We start from the raw sequence: 18,092 nt of genomic DNA on the forward strand, positions 1-18,092 counted from the left end.
ATAGGTTGGAGTCCAGAATGACACCAAGTACTCTGGCCTGCGGGGCGGGTTTGATGGTGGCGTTGTTGGATGTGATGGAGAAGTCAATGGGGGGTGGTGTGCGGGCTGAGGGGAAGACAAGAAACTCGGTTTTGGAGAGGTTCAGTTTAAGGAAGTGGAGTGACATCCAGTCTGATATGTCGCTCAGTAGGTGTGTGATTCGGACGGAGACCGAGGGGGTGAGGTGGGGGGTTGAGAGATAGATTTGTGTGTCGTCGGCATAGAGCTGGTAGTTGAAGCTGTGAGAGTGTATGAGTTGGCCAAGGGAGAAAGTGTAGATGTAGAAGAGAAGGGGCCCGAGGACAGAGCCTTGAGGGACCCCAACAGAGAGGGGGAGTGAGGGGGAGGTGGTAGCATTATAGGTAATGCTGAAAGAGCGTTGTGACAGGTAGGATGAGAGCCAGGAGAGAGCAGAATCTCTGAGGCCGAGGGAGTGTAGTTTTTTGAGGAGGAGGGGGTGGTTGACTGTGTCGAAGGCCGCAGAGAGGTCAAGGAGTAGGAGCACTGAATAGTGGCCATTAGATTTGGCGGTTAGCAGGTCGTTGGAGAGTTTGAGTAAGGCAGTTTCGGTGGAGTGTAGGGGACGGAAGCCGGACTGTAGTGGATCGAGGAGGTTGTTGTCGTTGAGGTGAGAGCTTAGGCGGGTGTAGACGAGGCGCTCAAGGAGTTTAGATGTAAATGGGAGCAGGGAGATGGGTCTGAGGTTGTTCGGGTCATTGGGGTCCAGGGAGGGCTTTTTAAGTATGGGGGTGATGTGTGCATGTTTCAGAGGGGAGGGGAAAGTGCCGGAGGAGAGGGAGAGATTGAAGATGTGGGTGAGAGAGCATAGGATGGAGGGGGAGGGAGGTCGTAGGAGTTGTGAGGGGATAGGGTCGAGGGGGCAGGTGGTGAGGCAGGCATCAGAGAGGATCTTGGACGCTTCCTCGATGGTAGTAAGGTCAAAGGTGCGGAGCGTTGGGGGAGCTTCAGTATGAGGAATGTAGGGTGGGGTGGAAGTGGAGGTCAAAGCAGTGGTGGGGCCATGGGAGAGGGGTGATGAGGGGGTAGCTGAGTGAGGGGGAATGGGGAAATGAAGCTACTCTTTAAATGATCTTCTCTTTTTATGCTGACTGTACAAGCCGGGACTCACCCTACTGCTATAAGTTCCCATAGCCAGGTCTCAGGAAAATATTTTCGGACCTTCTCCTTTTCTTTCTTTTCTGCTGTCTTGGGAATGCTTTCTCCTCTGTAATATTGATCAGGTAGTGAAGCTGAAAAAAAAAAAAAATCAGGTACATTGTATGCAGCTATAAGTATATTATTGGGGGGTACTTGCATGGGTGTAGTAAAATGGCATCCGCAATGGAAGTGCATCACCGCACCCCTACACATTGCGTCAGTTAGTCACGTGACTAACTCAAGGCGGTGATGCACTTCCGGCGTGAACGCCATTTTGTTACACACGGTGACGCCAGAACTGCGTCACCGCGTATCTACGTGTTGCGTCACGTTAGTCACGTGACTTCCTCAGGCATTGATGCACTTCCGGCATGGACGCCATTTTACTACACCCATGCAAGTACACCCAGAATATGAGGTTCTGAATGCTTGTTTATCCATAATTATAATATATTGGCTAATACCACACCTGTATACCTGGAGAGGATTTCGCCACCATTACGTATATTCCTGAGGGGGAGATTGCTGCAGGGAGTGGTACGCAGTGACAGAGAAAACTTGTACATGGAGGATCCAGTTTGGTGATCCTACAGATGTTTTGACTCTTGTGGGTCGAAGCAAGGAGGTGAGCGGGTATTTCAGTTATCTGTGGATATCCTTCTGTGGTTACGCACATCCACTATCCACTTGCACGAATGTTCTATACATTGGACTGTGTGGTGTTTAAGCACCAATTTGGACATTTTCACATTTATATAGTTTTTTAATGTCATGCGTTTATTATTATTTTGCATGTTCATCTTTATTTAGCGTGACACAGTCATTTCACTTCCGTGTTTAGTTGTAATGTAACGTGGCATTTATTTGATTTGTTTACACAATTTTATGCATTTGGGTAGATATTTGTTTCATGGGGTATTTTCTTTTTGGTATTAAGTGAGTGTGCACATTTGATATTAGGAGTTTTTTTCCTGTATGTATGTGCGTTTTCCTTAGATTGTAGTCCTTTTTAGGACAGTATTCACATATTAGTCCCATTTGGACTATTCTATCTTGTTGGTTTGAGTGTCCACCATCACCGTAGATCCAATTTAGGATCAATTCACTTATACACCATACTCGGTGAGAGTATTGGTATACACTCGTCAGTTATTGCTATCACTTTGGATCCCTTAGTGGATTGCAATTCACTTTTTTCACAAAAAGGATCCCTAGGGGATCAGGTCACATTTAGACACTAATAGTATTTTCATTTTGGATCCCATGTGCATCAGGTCAAGTTTATAATATTTTCACCCTTTGTCACTTAGTATTTATCACATTTATTTATATGTACTTATGGTATGTTATTTATTTATTTATATATTATTTGAGTAGCGCTACATAATTTTTTCAGTCTTGTTTTTTCGATCATTAGGTACAGTCAGGTCCATAAATATTGGGACACAATTCTAACATTTTTGGCTCTATACACCACCACAATGGATTTGAGAGATCTATGTTGTTTACACTCAGATCTCTCCCCTGTCAGCTTCTTTGCCGATCGCCGAGTCTCAGCCATGAATCACTGGTCTGGATCTGGTGATTGACTACTTTGGGAGCTAATGACAGCACAGGTAGTGTGGCAGGCACACACGTGCCCCTACTGGAAATGCAAAATCACATATATACGTATATGAATAGATATTAGCAGATTCTCTTTTCTTTTTGTTTTAATTTGTATCATCACTCTTTTAGTTAGGAGCGCAGGAGATTTACACCAATGTACATTTATTATTTTTTGTTTGTGGAGCTTCTAAAGCATTTCACCAGCGATCAGCAATTCGTTGGTGCCATGCCGGTCTACTCCTGACCTGTCAGTATAACTGCTTGCTCGTACATCCCGTATGAACAATCAGATACTACTGACAGGAAGGCTCAATGAACTACAACAGCACTGTGGAGCGCCGTGGTAGTTAATTGAAACCTACAAACTGACAGCCGTAAAGGCAGTCGGGACTTGTACTTTTCCCATTAACAGAATACTGGGAATTAATGATCCCCCACTAGCTGTCACAAGGGGGGTGCAGGGGCTGGTCCGATTGTTACATGGATGTACGTGTAACATGTTATGAAAGGAAAACGTATCCCTAAATGAGTATACTATTGCTGCAACACTGTGCCATTACTGACTGTTCTCTTACAACTGTATGAACACTCACAGTGTGTTACTTGAATACTAGTGCCTGAAAAAACTAATTGCATAATCTTATTACAATATACAAGAAACTATACAATTTTCTAGACAATGTGTATGATTTCTTCCAGATGGGGTACCCCAGCCATAGGCCCCACCTACAAATGAGCTTTAAGTTAGGGCTATGGGAGACCCTACACCGCTCCTTCTTTACCTACAGGCCTCATGGAATCAGTATCCACTGTTAGGACAGAAGCTACATATCTAGATTAAGATAAAGTATATTGCCTTATTCTACAGACTTACCCATTGGTCCTTGGGGTTCTTGAGGTCCTGGAATCCCAGGGGATCCATAACATCCGAATACAGGTTTGGAACAATTCATGGGTATCTTAATTTCTGCACTTGTTAGTATTTTCAGTTGTACTCCCTGTGGTTTATGAGGGGAAAAAAAATTACAAAACTGAGATTTCACTATGAGGACATATACAAATAAATTATGGATAGCACCCTGGGGTATTGACATTTTTATAAAAGTGCTGGTCTGTTAGAATGTATCAGTAAGAAAAATTAGCTATGAACATTAGATGGAATTAGATTATCTTTTGTTATCATGCCCCCACCTCCTCCACCAGCATTTAGGGCTTCTTCTGTGCTACTCCTTTTCTATCAGACTTTCCAGTAAACCTGAATGTTTTAATTGGTTCTTTCCCAGGAAAGCCTGTCATATTACCTAGTAATCCAGCCACTTCATACAGTTTGTCTGTCCTCTCCATTCCATCCACTTCCTAGGCCTTTTACTGGCCATATCCCCTGCAGCTTTCAAATAACCTTTAGGCGTCTGATCCACTATATTAGAGACAATTCACACACAGAGTGGTGCCTGGCATTTTTCCACACTGGAAAATGCAGGTCACTGCTTGGATACATGGAAGACAATTGTTTTATATGCGTCCAATTCACACTGAAACACAATCAGGAGCTGTGCTGCAGTGATCTTTGATAAAATGCTGATGTGCTGCATTTTATTGCATTGCACTGCACAGGATTGTATGTCACTCTACAGCAGCGCACTGAGCAGCCGTACAGTGACATGAATGAAGTGTCACTTTTGTGTACTTCAACTAAAGTTTGTACAAAAAGGAGCTGTGTGATGTGCTGAATCATGCACCACATGGCCCCTTGCAGCTGGAACGCACCACTGCAGCACTATAAACTGCTACAGTTTACTGTGTGACAGTTGTCCATTTATAGTTAAGAGGCCCTAATTTTGTTAGGATCATTTCATGATATCTACATTCCTGGGCTATCCTGAGCAAAACCTCAGTACCTGCTGTAGATGCATAACCCCCATGGGATTTGCAAGTGTTTCTCCATCATAAGTCAATGTGAAGAATCTAAGATTCTGGTTTTAAGTGCAAAGTGGAATGAAGGGAGAAAGAAAAATTGTTATTGTTGGCACTCCTTGTTAATGAAGTGAAACTTCCCCCTAATCGTGAGGTTTAAAGTGACCGATGTTAAAATCATAGTGTGGCACCCTTCTAGAATAGGTTGGTAGAGTGGTTCAGGTAAACTTTAGCTCCTTTGTAACCATTGGAGCTGTGTGTTATTTTTTATTGTTCTGCTTCCCCCTGCTTTCTGGTGGATTCCAAAAAGTAGTGGGTTGGAAGAGGCAGACTCTTGGCCTTAATATTTATGGGATCTAAGCCAATCCATTAGAGGGTACCCAGTAGGTGGATGAGTAGTACATAAATACTCTGGGGCTGGAGTAGCAGGGTTCTTGTCCTAAGGGAGAAGACCCCAGCCTGAAAGGTTACTGCCCTTCTGGGCATTGCAGCTAAAGCTGCAGGAGTTCATCGAGGTCCCAGGTCTGTGGGAGCTGAGGGACTATTTTCTGAACAAAACAACTGCAGACAAACTCAAGGGATTTTACTGAAGACCTGGTCTGGGAATTCACTGGAGATGTGTCTGGCAGATATTGGATAGAAGCATCCAAGTATCCAAGGGCATTGTGAGTACAGGCCTGAATGTAAGATCCTAGTGACTGTAACCATATTACAATGAACTGTAGTGCGTTTCTGCAAAATGCGCTAAAAACATGTAGGTGTGAACCAGCCCTTAAGGTAATGCAGGTACTTCAAGAGGGTTTAAAAAGCAGTAGAGATGTTTAGAATGCAGAGTTGGTCAGGACAAGAGAGGAAGCAGCAGGTCAGAGATTCTGAGATGCAGTTGATCTAGCAGCCCTGGAACTGGGTATCATTAGTTCTACCCCAGAAGTCCTAAAGTGAGAGAAGGCTGATTTCTGTCTGCACTGAAGCGTCAACAGTGAATGGTAATAAATGCCCAGCTTAGTGAGGTTCTGTCCAAAGATACAATATATACAAGATATAATGTGACCAATACTTAAATAATGCTTTCTCCCTTCTATGCAGTCACCCCTATATCCCCCCTTCCTCCCCCTTACAATTATGTAGCCAGCTGCCTGTCTAAATAACAGGAGCAATTTTGGATATGGTGTTGAAGTTGTTCTGTGTGTTCTTACTGGACTATCATGTTGAATTAGTTAATACTGTCCGCCAGAGTTTTACATCTTGGCTGCTGTGTGTGTGCTCATCCTCTGTAGCCTGAGGCCTTGAGTGCTGAGGACCGAAGTCACCCTAAGTGTAAAGCCAGAAGGATTGCGGACAGTGTCAGCACCTGTGGTAGTGAGCCCTTGTAGATAACCAACTTGGGGTTCCCCAGGGCGTGGAGTCTAAGCCCCAGCCTGCTTCTTCACTAGAGCCCCTGATGGTGGGGATGGACTTGCAGCAAGCTGGGACCAGGTCGCGGCCCCCAGGTATGCCCAGCTGAGGATGAGGAGGCCACTCGCAGGAGCAGAGTACAATGGGAGGAGAAAAACGGAAATCCAAGAGACTAACCGAGGTCCAGACGGGCGGAAAACAAGCACAGTCAGAGAAGGAAGCCGGGGTCAGTACACGAGTAGTCAATGCAGGATACAGACAATAGCAGCACACAGGAGCTCAGACAACTAGGAAGTTGCTCAGGCAAAGTGGCCTAGACTGAGCATATCTATATAGGCAGGCAAACAAGTAGGCGGGCCAGGAAGTGATGGGAGGGAAGGAAATAAAACCCAGAGAACAGCAGATGACGCCAGAGGTGAGCACAGACAAACACACATGTGAAATGGATCAAGAACAGCACTGCAGCAAGGAGGTGAGAATACGCAAACAAGAAACTGCAGGCTAGCTTGTGACAGACAGCCAATTGTCCAGACTGGAGTTTGCTGTGTGTCTGAGGCTGATGAACAGCACTTGCAGTGTTTGATCTTACCGCTGCTATCCTGAGTAAAAAAGAGACTAACCATCCATCTAGTAGCCTTAAATCACTGCATTCAGTTTAAAAAGGATGGTACAGATGTGCACCACCTTAAAAACTAGGCTCCAGCAATTAGGCAGCTATAGATTGCAAGTCAGAAGCTACTATATTTACCAACTGCTCCACAGGAACCCTGAACTGAGCTGCTAATAGTCAGAGCTACCTCTCCTAAATTATATAGTTACATAGCAATATAGGGAGTGTTGTTGGTGGGTGGAACTTTGGGTTTATTGATCTGTTCAATTCCATGTTGTATTGTATTGAGAAAGATGGCCTGAACGTCATCAAAATGTTAACAATAAAAATGCTGCTGTTTTGTAACTGGATAGAAAACTGTCTAAAATACTGAATTCAGAGAGTAATGGTTATTGATTCATACTCTGAATGGTCTACGGTTGTCAGTGGTGTACCCCAGGGTTCAGTGTTGGGACCCTTACTTTTTAATATATTTATAAATGATATAGGGTCTGGGATTAAAAGTACTTTTTCCGTGTTTGCAGATGACACCAAACCATGCAGTGGAATAACGTCCTTACATGATGTTTCTGACTTACAAGCCGACCTCAATGCACTATTTAATTGGGCAACTGAGTGGCAAATGAGGTTTAATGTTGATAAATGTAAGGTGATGCACTTGGTGGCTAAGAATATGCATGTATCATACATACTAGGGGGAGTACAACTGGGGGAATCAATCGTGGAGAAGGATCTGGGAGTTCTGGTAGATCACAAGCTTAATAATGACATGCAATGCCAAGCTGCGGTTTCTAAAGCAAGCAAAATCCTCTCTTGTATTAAAAGAGGTATAGACTCCAGAGAGAGATATCATTTTGCCCCTGTACAAATCATTAGTAAGACCTCATTTGAATATGCAGTTTAGTTTTGGGTACCAAGTCACAAAAAGCATATCAGAGAACTGGAGAAAGTGCAGAGAAGGGCAACCAAACTGATAAGAGGCAAGGAGAAGCAGCCACATGGAAAGATTAGAGGAATTGAATTTATTCTTTCTTGAGAAAAGGAGATTAAGGATATGATCAATATGTATAAATACTGTACATAAGTGGTCCATATAGTGAACTCTTTGTAGTTATTCACCCTGAGGTCATCACAGAGGACAAGGGGGCACTCTTTACATCTGGAGGAAAAGAGATTTATTCTCCAAATACAGAAAGGTTTCTTCACAGCAAGAGCTGTGAAAATGTGGAATAGACTCCCTCAAGAGTTGGTTCTGGCCAGCTCAGTAGATTGCTTTAACAAAGGCCTGGATTCTTTCCTAGATATACAGAATATAACTGTTTACTAAATTTTTTATGTAAAGTTGATGCAGAGAATATCTGATTGCCTCTTGGGAGATCAGGAAGAATTTTTTTCCCTTGCAGGAGCAAATCGGATTATGCTGTGCTGGGATTGTTTTACCTTTCTCTGGATCAACTGTGGGTATGGGATTACATTTTTTTTCTTCCCTTTTATAGTTGAACTAGATGGACTTGTGTCTTTTTTTTTCAAGCAGACTATTTGACTATGATCTACCTCCTCAGCAAGACCTGTGAGACCTGTGCTTCTATACTAGTTTTGGTTTTACATAGCAATATATATATATATATACACTGCTCAAAAAAATTAAAGGAACACTTTGACTGATATGGACTGGGTAATGTGTTAGGAATGTAAGGATGCCCCATTGTTTGATGGAATGAAAATTATCAACCTACAGAGGACTGAATTCAAAGACACCCCGAAAATCAAAGTAAAAAAATGATGCAGCAGAATAGTCCATTTTGCTGAAATTTCATTGCAATAACTCAAATTGGTACTCAGTAGTCTGTATGGCCCCCATGTGCTTGTATGCATGCCTGACAACGTCAGGGCATGCTCCTAATGAGATGACGGATGGTGTCCAATGGTATTTCCTCCCAGATGGCGGCGGGAGCAGACATGCGATAGGAGCTCCTGCGCTCCTAGCCCCAATCCGCTGCCATCCGGCCCGCAGCGGACCCCAGCGGGGCCCCTAAGACACTCCCGGCCCAGCCCGACCACCAGGGTAAGCTCCTGGACCTTTTCCCGGAGCTCCGGGAATCGCGGCCTACCCGCGCACCCGAAGCCGGGGCCTCAATTTTTGCCGCGACCGGACCGCATCGCCGGACACCCGCCCGGACCGTCTCCGCTCTGAATACCGGGTACCACCGACCTGCCTGCCTGCCCAGGGCCCTCCCCATCAGCCCTGGGTCCTCATTGACTACCCTAGACCACCAGGAACAGCAAGCAAGGACCACCAAGCTGACAGCAGCCCAGGACCACCCCCGGATACCTGCATGGCAGCACCACCAGAACGGGTAAGCTGCCAGCACCGATCCCCACAGACCTGCCAGCCTTCGCAGGGCCCTCCCCACTAGCCCTGTGTCCATCCCTGACCACCAGGAATCAGCTCAGGCCCACTGATCGCTGCTCCGCTGCCCAACCCATACGTCGGTTCTGGGCCCACCCCTGGTCACCCTGCACCCAGCTACCGGCACCCAGCTACCGCCCCTGGACACCCACCGCCCAGCTACCGGGCACCCAGCTACCGGGCACCCAGCTACCACCCCTGGTCACCCAGCTACCGGGCACCCTGCTACCACCCCTGGACACCCAGCACCCAGCTACCGGGCACCCAGCTACCACCCCTGGACACCCAGCACCCAGCTACCGGGCACCCAGCTATCACCTCTGGACACCCAACACCCGGACCACCCAGCGAATCAAGACGTCGCCCAGCGAATCTCCCGGACCACCCAGCGAATCTCCAGCCACCGAGCCGCCAACATCACCAGACGCTGTGCCTACCAACACCCCCAGACATCGCACCCTACGACCCCTCCACTCGCCGATCCACTGGACCCACTGAAGACCCCTCGGACGCCAGCATACTGCACTCACAGATTGCAGCTACAGAAGGACTCTAATGGACTTCACGGTGATACAGACTCTCCACATCACCTCGCCCTGACCCGTATCCCTTCACCTCCCCTGTCCCGAACAGCACTGCACTCACCCCAGCATGCCACCTGCACTTCTCCTCCTCGTCTTCCTCTCCTCCATCCCAAAAATCGTGCCTACCAAAAAAATGACCCGTATCCCTTCACCTCCCCTGTCCCGAACAGCACTGCACTCACCCCAGCATGCCACCTGCACTTCTCCTCCTCGTCTTCCTCTCCTCCATCCCAAAAATCGCCTCCCTCTACCCGCCCACCCCCCCAAAACAGCTCTACATTGCCCCTTCACTTCTGCCCTCTCCACACTACGGCACTCACCACCTCCTCCTGGTACTCCACTCCCCGGTCGACCCACGTGCCACCACTACCAGACCCACACGCTCCTACACCTCCCATTCCCATGCCACCCTCCTCACCCTTCTCCTTCTCCTATCCGCTGGGGACATCTCCCCGAACCCTGGCCCCTCACCACCTCTCCCCCCCTCCAGGGACCCCCCTGCCCCCGCCAGCCGCCGCAACCCCCTCAACCTCATACATGTACCCCTCCTCCCCGCATCCATCCCCCCTCTCTCGGTTGCACTTCTGAACGCCCGTTCGGTTTGCAACAAACTAACTGCCATCCATGACCTCTTTATCTCCCGCTCCCTCAACCTCCTAGCCATCACCGAAACCTGGATACAGGCCACTGACACTACCTCCCCTGCGGCACTCTCCCATGGAGGTCTCATCTGGTCCCATTCACCAAGACTGAGCGGTCACAAAGGTGGTGGTGTCGGCCTGCTCTTATCACCGCTGAGCACCTTCCAGGTCCTCCCTAACCCCCCCTCCCTAACCTTCTCCTCCTTCGAAGCTCACTGCATCCGGCTCTTCTCACCCACCCCCCTAAGGATCGCAGTGATCTACAGGCCCCCTGGATCCATAGCCCGCTTCCTGGATGACTTCGCCGCCTGGCTTCCCTTCTTCCTCTCCTCTGAGCTACCGACCATCATCCTCGGGGACTTCAACATCCCCATCAATGACAACACCCCAGCTACCTCCCAACTCCTCCACCTAACCTCCTCCTTCGCGCTCACACAACACACTCAATCCTCCACCCACATCAATGGGAACACCCTGGACCTCGTCTTCTCCCACCTCTGTACCCTCAACCAGTTCTCTAACACACCCTTCCCTCTCTCCGACCACCACCTCCTCACGTTCTCCACCTCCCCTTCCCCCAACTCCCCCCCCCCAGTGCGCCAAACCATCACCAGCCGCAACCTCCGCAACCTGCACCCGGCCCCCCTCCACTCGGCTGCCGACCGCCTACACGACAGCATCCTTCCACTGTCATGTCCTGACCTAGCCACCTCCACGTACAACGACTCACTATCAGCTACACTAGACTCTCTGGCACCCCTAACCACACGCAACATCAAACCCAGACCACTCCAACCCTGGCAGAACGACCACACTAAATGCCTCAAACGCCGCAGTCGTGCGCTGGAGAGACTATGGCGCAAAACCAGGTCCCCTCATACATTCTCCCTCTACAAATCTGCCTTCCTCACCTACACCTCCTCCCTCCACGCCGCCAAGCAGGCCTACTTTGTTAACCTGATTAACACCCTCTCCACCTGCCCTCGCCGACTCTTCTCCACCTTCAACTCCCTGCTCTCTCCCCCCCTTCCTCCACTCAGTACCTCACTTACCGCCCACGAGATTGCCACTCACCTCCACAGCAAGATTGACGCTATCCGCAAGGACATAGTCAACTTGCAATCTACCTCCCCATCTAGCCTCCCCCCTTCTATCACCCCCTCATCTCTCCCCTCCTCTGACCTCGCAACGGCACTGCCCCCCACCACACCCAAGGCCCTGCCTACCGTAACCCCCCCATCACTGCACTCCTTCAGCCCTACTACCACTGAGGAAGTCAGCAGAGTCTTCTCAGAAGCCCGTCTCACTACCTGCCCCCTGGACCCTATCCCCTCTCAACTCCTCCGGTCACCCCCCTCTTCCCTCATCCGCTCCCTTACCCACATCTTCAATCTCTCCCTCTCTACCGGCGTATTCCCCTCCCCCCTAAAACATGCGCACATCACCCCCATACTCAAAAAGCCCTCTCTGGACCCCACTGACCTCAACAACCTCAGACCAATTTCCCTGCTGCCACTCACTTCCAAGCTCCTTGAGCGCTTGGTCTTCGATCGCCTAAGCGCCCACCTAGATGACAACAACCTCCTTGACCCACTACAGTCCGGCTTCCGTCCCCTACACTCCACCGAAACTGCCCTCCTCAAAATCACCAACGATCTACTAACCGCCAAAGCCAAAGGCGACTACTCTGTCCTCCTCCTCCTAGACCTCTCTGCGGCCTTTGACACAGTCGACCACCCCCTCCTCCTTAATAAACTACTCTCCCTTGGCAACAGAGACACCGCTCTCTCCTGGTTCTCGTCCTATCTATCCCAACGCTCCTTCAGTGTCACCTACAATGGTGCCACCTCCCCTTCTCTCCCCCTCTCTGTTGGGGTCCCCCAGGGCTCTGTCCTTGGACCCCTTCTCTTCTCCATCTACACCTCCTCCCTTGGCAAACTCATACACTCCCACGGCTTCAATTACCACCTCTATGCTGATGATACTCAAATCTACCTATCCACCCCTCACCTCACCCCCTCATTCTCCGCCCGCATCACTCACCTCCTAAACGACATCTCTGACTGGATGTCGCTCAATTTCCTCAAACTCAACCTCTCCAAAACCGAGCTTCTCGTCTTCCCCCCAGCCCGCACCCCCCCCCCCATCCTTTCCATCACTACCAACAACACCACCATCAATCCCGCCCAGCAAGCCAAGGTCCTTGGCGTCATTCTGGACTCTAACCTCTCCTTCCAACCTCATGTCAAATCGCTCACAAACACATGCAGGCTCCACCTCCGGAACATCTCCAAGATACGCTCCTTCCTTACCCCAGACACCACTAAACTACTAGTACACTCCCTGATTATCTCACGCCTGGACTACTGCAACTCCCTCCTCACCGGCCTACCCCAGTGCAGGCTCTCCCCGCTTCAGACCATCCTGAACTCAGCGGCCAGACTCATCCACCTCACCAGCCGCTCCACCTCTGCCACCCCCCTCTGCCTCTCCCTCCACTGGCTCCCCATTGCCCAACGCATTAAATTTAAATTGCTCACCCTGACCTATAAGGCCATTCACAACACTGCCCCTAACTACCTCACCGATCTGATCCCCAGGTACCACCCTACCCGTACCCTTCGCTCTTCACAGGACCTTCTTCTATCTTGCTCCCTGGTCTCCTCCTCCCACGCACGACTGCAAGACTTCTCCAGGTCCTCCCCCATCCTCTGGAACTCACTACCCCAATCCATCAGACTGTCACCGTCCCTCCTCACCTTCAGGCGCTCCCTGAAAACCCACCTCTTCAGGGAAGCCTACCCCACCCTCACCTAACAGCCGCTGCCCTTCCCTCCTCCTACCACTTCATCCCCCACAGCCGCTTCCTCCGGTGCCTCTACCCCCTCCCTCCTAGATTGTAAGCTCGAAAGAGTAGGGCCCTCTAACCCCTTGTGTACTGATTGATGTTACTGTTCTGTTTCATGTATTGTCCCCCCCTATTGTACAGCGCTGAGCAAACCCTTTGGCGCTATATAAACACGATAAATAAAAATAAAATAAGATCTGGACCAGGGCATCACTGAGCTCCTAGACAGTCTGAGGTGGAACCTGGCGGCGTCAGATGGACTGAAACATGATATCCCAGAGGTGTTCTATTGGATTTCAGTCAGGCGAGTGTGGGGGCCATTCAATGGTGCCAACTCCTTCATTCTCCAGGAACTGCCTGTATACTATCAGCACTACTCTCATGAGGCCGGGCATTGTCGTGCACCATGAGGAACCCAGGACCCACTGCACCAGCGTAGGGTCTGACAATGGGTCCAAGGATTTCATCCCGATACCTAATGGAGGTCAGGGTGCCATTGTCGAGCCTGTAGAGGTCAGTGTTTCCCTCCATTGATATGCCTCTCCAGACCCTTACTGACCCACCACCAAAACGGTCATGGTGAACGATGTAACAGGCAGCATAACGTTCTCCATGGCTTCTCCAGACCCTTTCACGAGTGTCACATGTGCTCAGGGTGAAGCTGCTCTCATCTGTGAAAAGCACAGGATGCCAGTGGTGAACCTACAAATTCTGCTGTTTAATGGCAAATGCCAATCAAGCTCTATGGTGCCGGGCAGTGAGCACAGGGTCCACTAGAGGATGTCGGGCCCTCAGGCTACTGTCTCATGAAGTCTGTTTCTGATTGTTTGGTCAGAGACATTCACACCAGTGGTTGGCTGGAGGTCATTTTGTAGGACTCTGACTGTGCTCATCCTGTTGTTCCGTGCATAAAGGAGCAGATACCGGTTCTGCTGATGGGTTAACTTTCTACGCCCTGTCCAGCTCTCCTAGAGTAACTGTCTGTCTCCTGGAATCTCCTCCATGATCTTGAGACTGTACTGGGAGACACAGCAAACCTTCTGGCAATGGCACATATTGATGTGCCATCCTGGAGGAGCTGGACTGCCTGTGCAACCTCTGTAGGGTCCAGGTATTGCCTCACGCTACCAGCAGTGACACTAACTCTAGCCCAGTGTTTCTCAACTCCAGTCCTCATGGACCCCCAACAGGTCATGTTTTCAGGATTTCCCTCAGATGAAACAGCTGTGGTAATTACTAAGGCAGTGAAACTGATCAAATCACCTGTGCAAAATAATGGAAATCCTGAAAACATGACCTGTTGGGGGTCCATGAGGACTGGAGTTGAGAAACACTGCTCTAGCCAAATACAAAACTAGTAATAAACAGTCAGAAAAGATGAGTAGGGAAAAAAATGCAAGTGGCCTCCACCTGTAAAACCATTCCTGTTTTGGGGATCATCTCATTGTTGCCCATATAGTGCACCTGTTGTTAATTTCATTAACACCAAAGCATCTGAAACTGATTAACAACTCCCTCTACTACTTGACTGACCAGATTAACCACTTGCCTACTGGGCACTTATACCCCCTTCAATACCAGGCCAATTTTCAGCTTTCAGCACTGTCGCACTTTGATTGACAATTGTGCGGTTATGCAAGATTGTACCCATAAGAAATTTTTATAATTTTTTTCTCATAAATAGAGCTTTCTTTTGGTGGTATTCAATCATCGCTGGGTGTTTTACTTTTTGTGCTATAAACAAAAAAAGTGCAAAAATTTGAAAAAAATAAAGTTTCTTTGTTTCTATTATAAAATTTTGCAAACTGGTAATTTTTCTCCTTCACTGATGTGCGTTGATGAGGCAGCACTGATGGGCACTGATAGGCAGCACTGATAGGCAGCACTGATGGGCACTGATAGGAAGCACTGATGGGCACTGATAGGAAGCACTGAAGGGCACTAATAGGCGGCACTGATAGACAGCACTAATGAGGTGACACGGATAGGCGGCACTGATAGGTGGCACTGATAGGCGGCACTGATGATGGGTACTGATAGACAGCACTGATAGGTGGCACTGACTGGCATCACTGCTGGGCACTGACTGGCGGCACTGCTAGGTATTGACTGGCGGCACTGTTAGGCATTGACTGGCGCAACTGCTGGGCACTGACTGGTGGCACTGACTAGAAGCACTGCTGGGCTGCACTGATGGGCACTGGTGGGTGGCACTGGTGGGCACAGGTGGGTGGCACTGGTGGGCACAGGTGGGAGGGCACAGGTGGGTGGCACTGGTGGGTACAGATAGGTGGCACTTCTGGATGGCACTGGTGGGCACTGCTGGGCACAGGTGTGTAGCACTGCTGGGCGGCACTGGAGGGCACTGCTGGGCACAGGTGGTTGCACTGCTGGGCACAAGTGGGCAGAACTGGTGGGTGGCACTGCTGGGCACCGGTCATCAGGGCACTGATCTGACAGTGTGAGGAAAGTGCAGCCGAGAACCAGCAATTGCATTTCCCCGTGATCAGCGTGTCATTGGACACAGCTGATCACGTGGTAAAAGGCCGCTGTGATTGGCCTTTTACCACATCATGTGATCAGCTGTGTCTGTAGGACACAGCGATCACGGAGTTGCCAGGTGCGCGCCCTCGGGGGCGCGCGTTCTGGGAGGACATCATATGACGCCCTCCCAGAACTGGCCGGCCGCAGTGTAGCCATCATTTGGCTATCTGCGGTCGGCAACTAGTTAATATCCCAGGAGTTTAAATGACTTGATGCTATATAGTGTATATACTATGTATTTATATACATATACATTTATACATATACACACAGTGTCTGTGTATATATATATATATATTTATATATTACACACATATATATGCTGAGTGCACTCTGAGAAGCTGATTATTGACTGCAGAGGAACTACTGTGGGATTATGAGGATTATAATTATGCATCACATACTGTTCATTGCTGATACAGCGTTTAGTGTTTATCTGTCTTTAGCCGTGTTTAGCATTTGGACATTCTTATTATTTCATTGGCCAGAGTACTTGCCATTGAAATGAATAAACGTCCAAGCGCTAAATGAGGTTAGCGTATAGGCGCATTTATACTAGTTTTTGCTGCGTTTGGTGTTTTTTGGCCAAAATGTTCTACTCTTGAACGCGATTCCTCCACATGTAGGAGAGGGACATTTAACTGTCTCTAAACTCTGCTGCTGCTCTGGTAAAAACCTATGTATGCGCAGTCAGAGTCCGATGCATTATGCTCAATCCGCAGATCTGATTCATTCTACGGGATCATCAGAGGAGGTGTCACCGAGTGTTATCGCACTGGATGACACCAACCCTAGGGATGCCTCTGAGTGCAACTGCACTTTGCAAAGTGCACAGTTTATTTGCCTTTGGGTGGCATTAAGATAAATCTTATCAAGCCTTTCTCCCTTTGCATGAATGTCAGCCTCTCAACTCTTATCACATACAAGGCTACACTTTGTTCTCCTTCAGGCTAAAAACAACTTTACTGTTCAAGTCCCATCATGAAAACTGATACTCCAACCCACACTTTTCTCTGAGATTTTTCACCACCTAGTGGGGCTTAGTCGTAGAGCCCCCCCGCCCACACCTTTTTTTTGCCTCTTCCCCTTTTCTTTCTTTACCTCTTTTCTTTTCTGGGATGCTCCTCCCCTTTCCTTTCACATTTCCTACACCTTCACTCTCTTCCATCCCCCTTATCTGCTATTGAGTCTGCAGGGGAGTGGTGGATTCTGGAGGTACCCACAGCAGTGGCTGGATGGAAAGGCTGGAGGACCTAAAGTGGTATACAAACTGTATGTGAGCCAGGCCTCAACACTAGTAGTTGAAAGTTTGGAGCATTTTTGGTGACAAAGCAACTAGTGTCTTTAGCGTGGAATTATACAGCCTCCGAGCACCACAAACCACACATTTCACTTATTTTTAATATTCAAAGAAAACTCATCCATCCAGCCACATCTCCATGTTTTTTTTTGTTGAGAAATCACTTTGAAAAAAAAACACCCCTTAGCATTTCTGGCCATGGCCATCTTGAGTAAGGGCAGATGATTCATGTAGCATTTACTTGTTAAAATCCATCTGCCTTTAGCTTAGGAATGCAGGCAGGATTGTGGGCTTAGCTGAGAAAACCTCTCCTCCCCTTCTAAACATTCCTGAAATGTATGACATAATTTGCCAAGTGCTGGAAACCAGGAAGTAACTGAAGAAATTAAAAAAAAAAAAGTTTAATACAAGTTAATATGATATACTTTCCTATCTGTTTACTAATGATAGCAGCAAAAGGATTAAACATAGTCAGTGTTGATTGAGAGGGTAAAGTTCCTCTTTATCCGCCTCCCACCCACCATATAACGAAATGACAGGAGCAACGCGGTTCTCTCATTCTCTCGTACTCTCATATGACGTCCTCCCACTCTAACCGCGCGTGCACGGCTCCGGGAGCACGCAGTGCAGTGATTGGTGGTGCACTGTGTCCGTCGGATACAGCGGATCACCGATCAACAGAAAGAGCCAAAGACGTCAGCTCAGTCATGTGATCAGCTGTGTCCAATCACAGCTGATTGCATGTAAATAAGGAAATGCCGGTTATCGTCATTTCTCTCCTCACGAGCTGTCACACTGACAGCTCGAGAGGAGAGGGGAGCCGGTAATCGGCATTCCTTAGAGGGGACATGTACACAGATTATCAGGGCACTGATGATCAGTGTAGCCCCAGCAGTGCCACCTGTCAGTGTCCATCAATGCCAGCTGTCAGTGATCATCAATGCCACCTGCCAGTGCCCATCAGTGCCACATCAATGCCACATAGCAGTTCCTACCAGTGCACATCAATGCAACATATCAGTGCCCATCTGAGCTTCCAGT

At 48.5% G+C, this 18,092-nt stretch overlaps 1 protein-coding gene across 1 annotated transcript in view; it reads right to left on the reverse strand.

The window, feature by feature from the left end:
• LOC149449765 (alpha-2-macroglobulin-like) overlaps positions 1 to 18,092 on the reverse strand; it is a 115,103-nt gene that overhangs the window by 44,014 nt on the left and 52,997 nt on the right. The window contains exons 15-16 of the mRNA XM_089692752.1: positions 3,680 to 3,803; positions 1,169 to 1,289 (exon numbers count right to left, since the gene is read on the reverse strand). Coding sequence (XP_089548878.1) covers positions 1,169 to 1,289; positions 3,680 to 3,803 — 245 coding nt within the window. The remainder of the gene's footprint in view (positions 1 to 1,168; positions 1,290 to 3,679; positions 3,804 to 18,092) is intronic.

Source organism: Staurois parvus, unplaced genomic scaffold (assembly GCF_062004578.1).
Source record: "Staurois parvus isolate SC_StPar_1 unplaced genomic scaffold, SC_StPar_1.0 ptg000604l, whole genome shotgun sequence".
NCBI lineage: Eukaryota > Metazoa > Chordata > Amphibia > Anura > Ranidae > Staurois > Staurois parvus.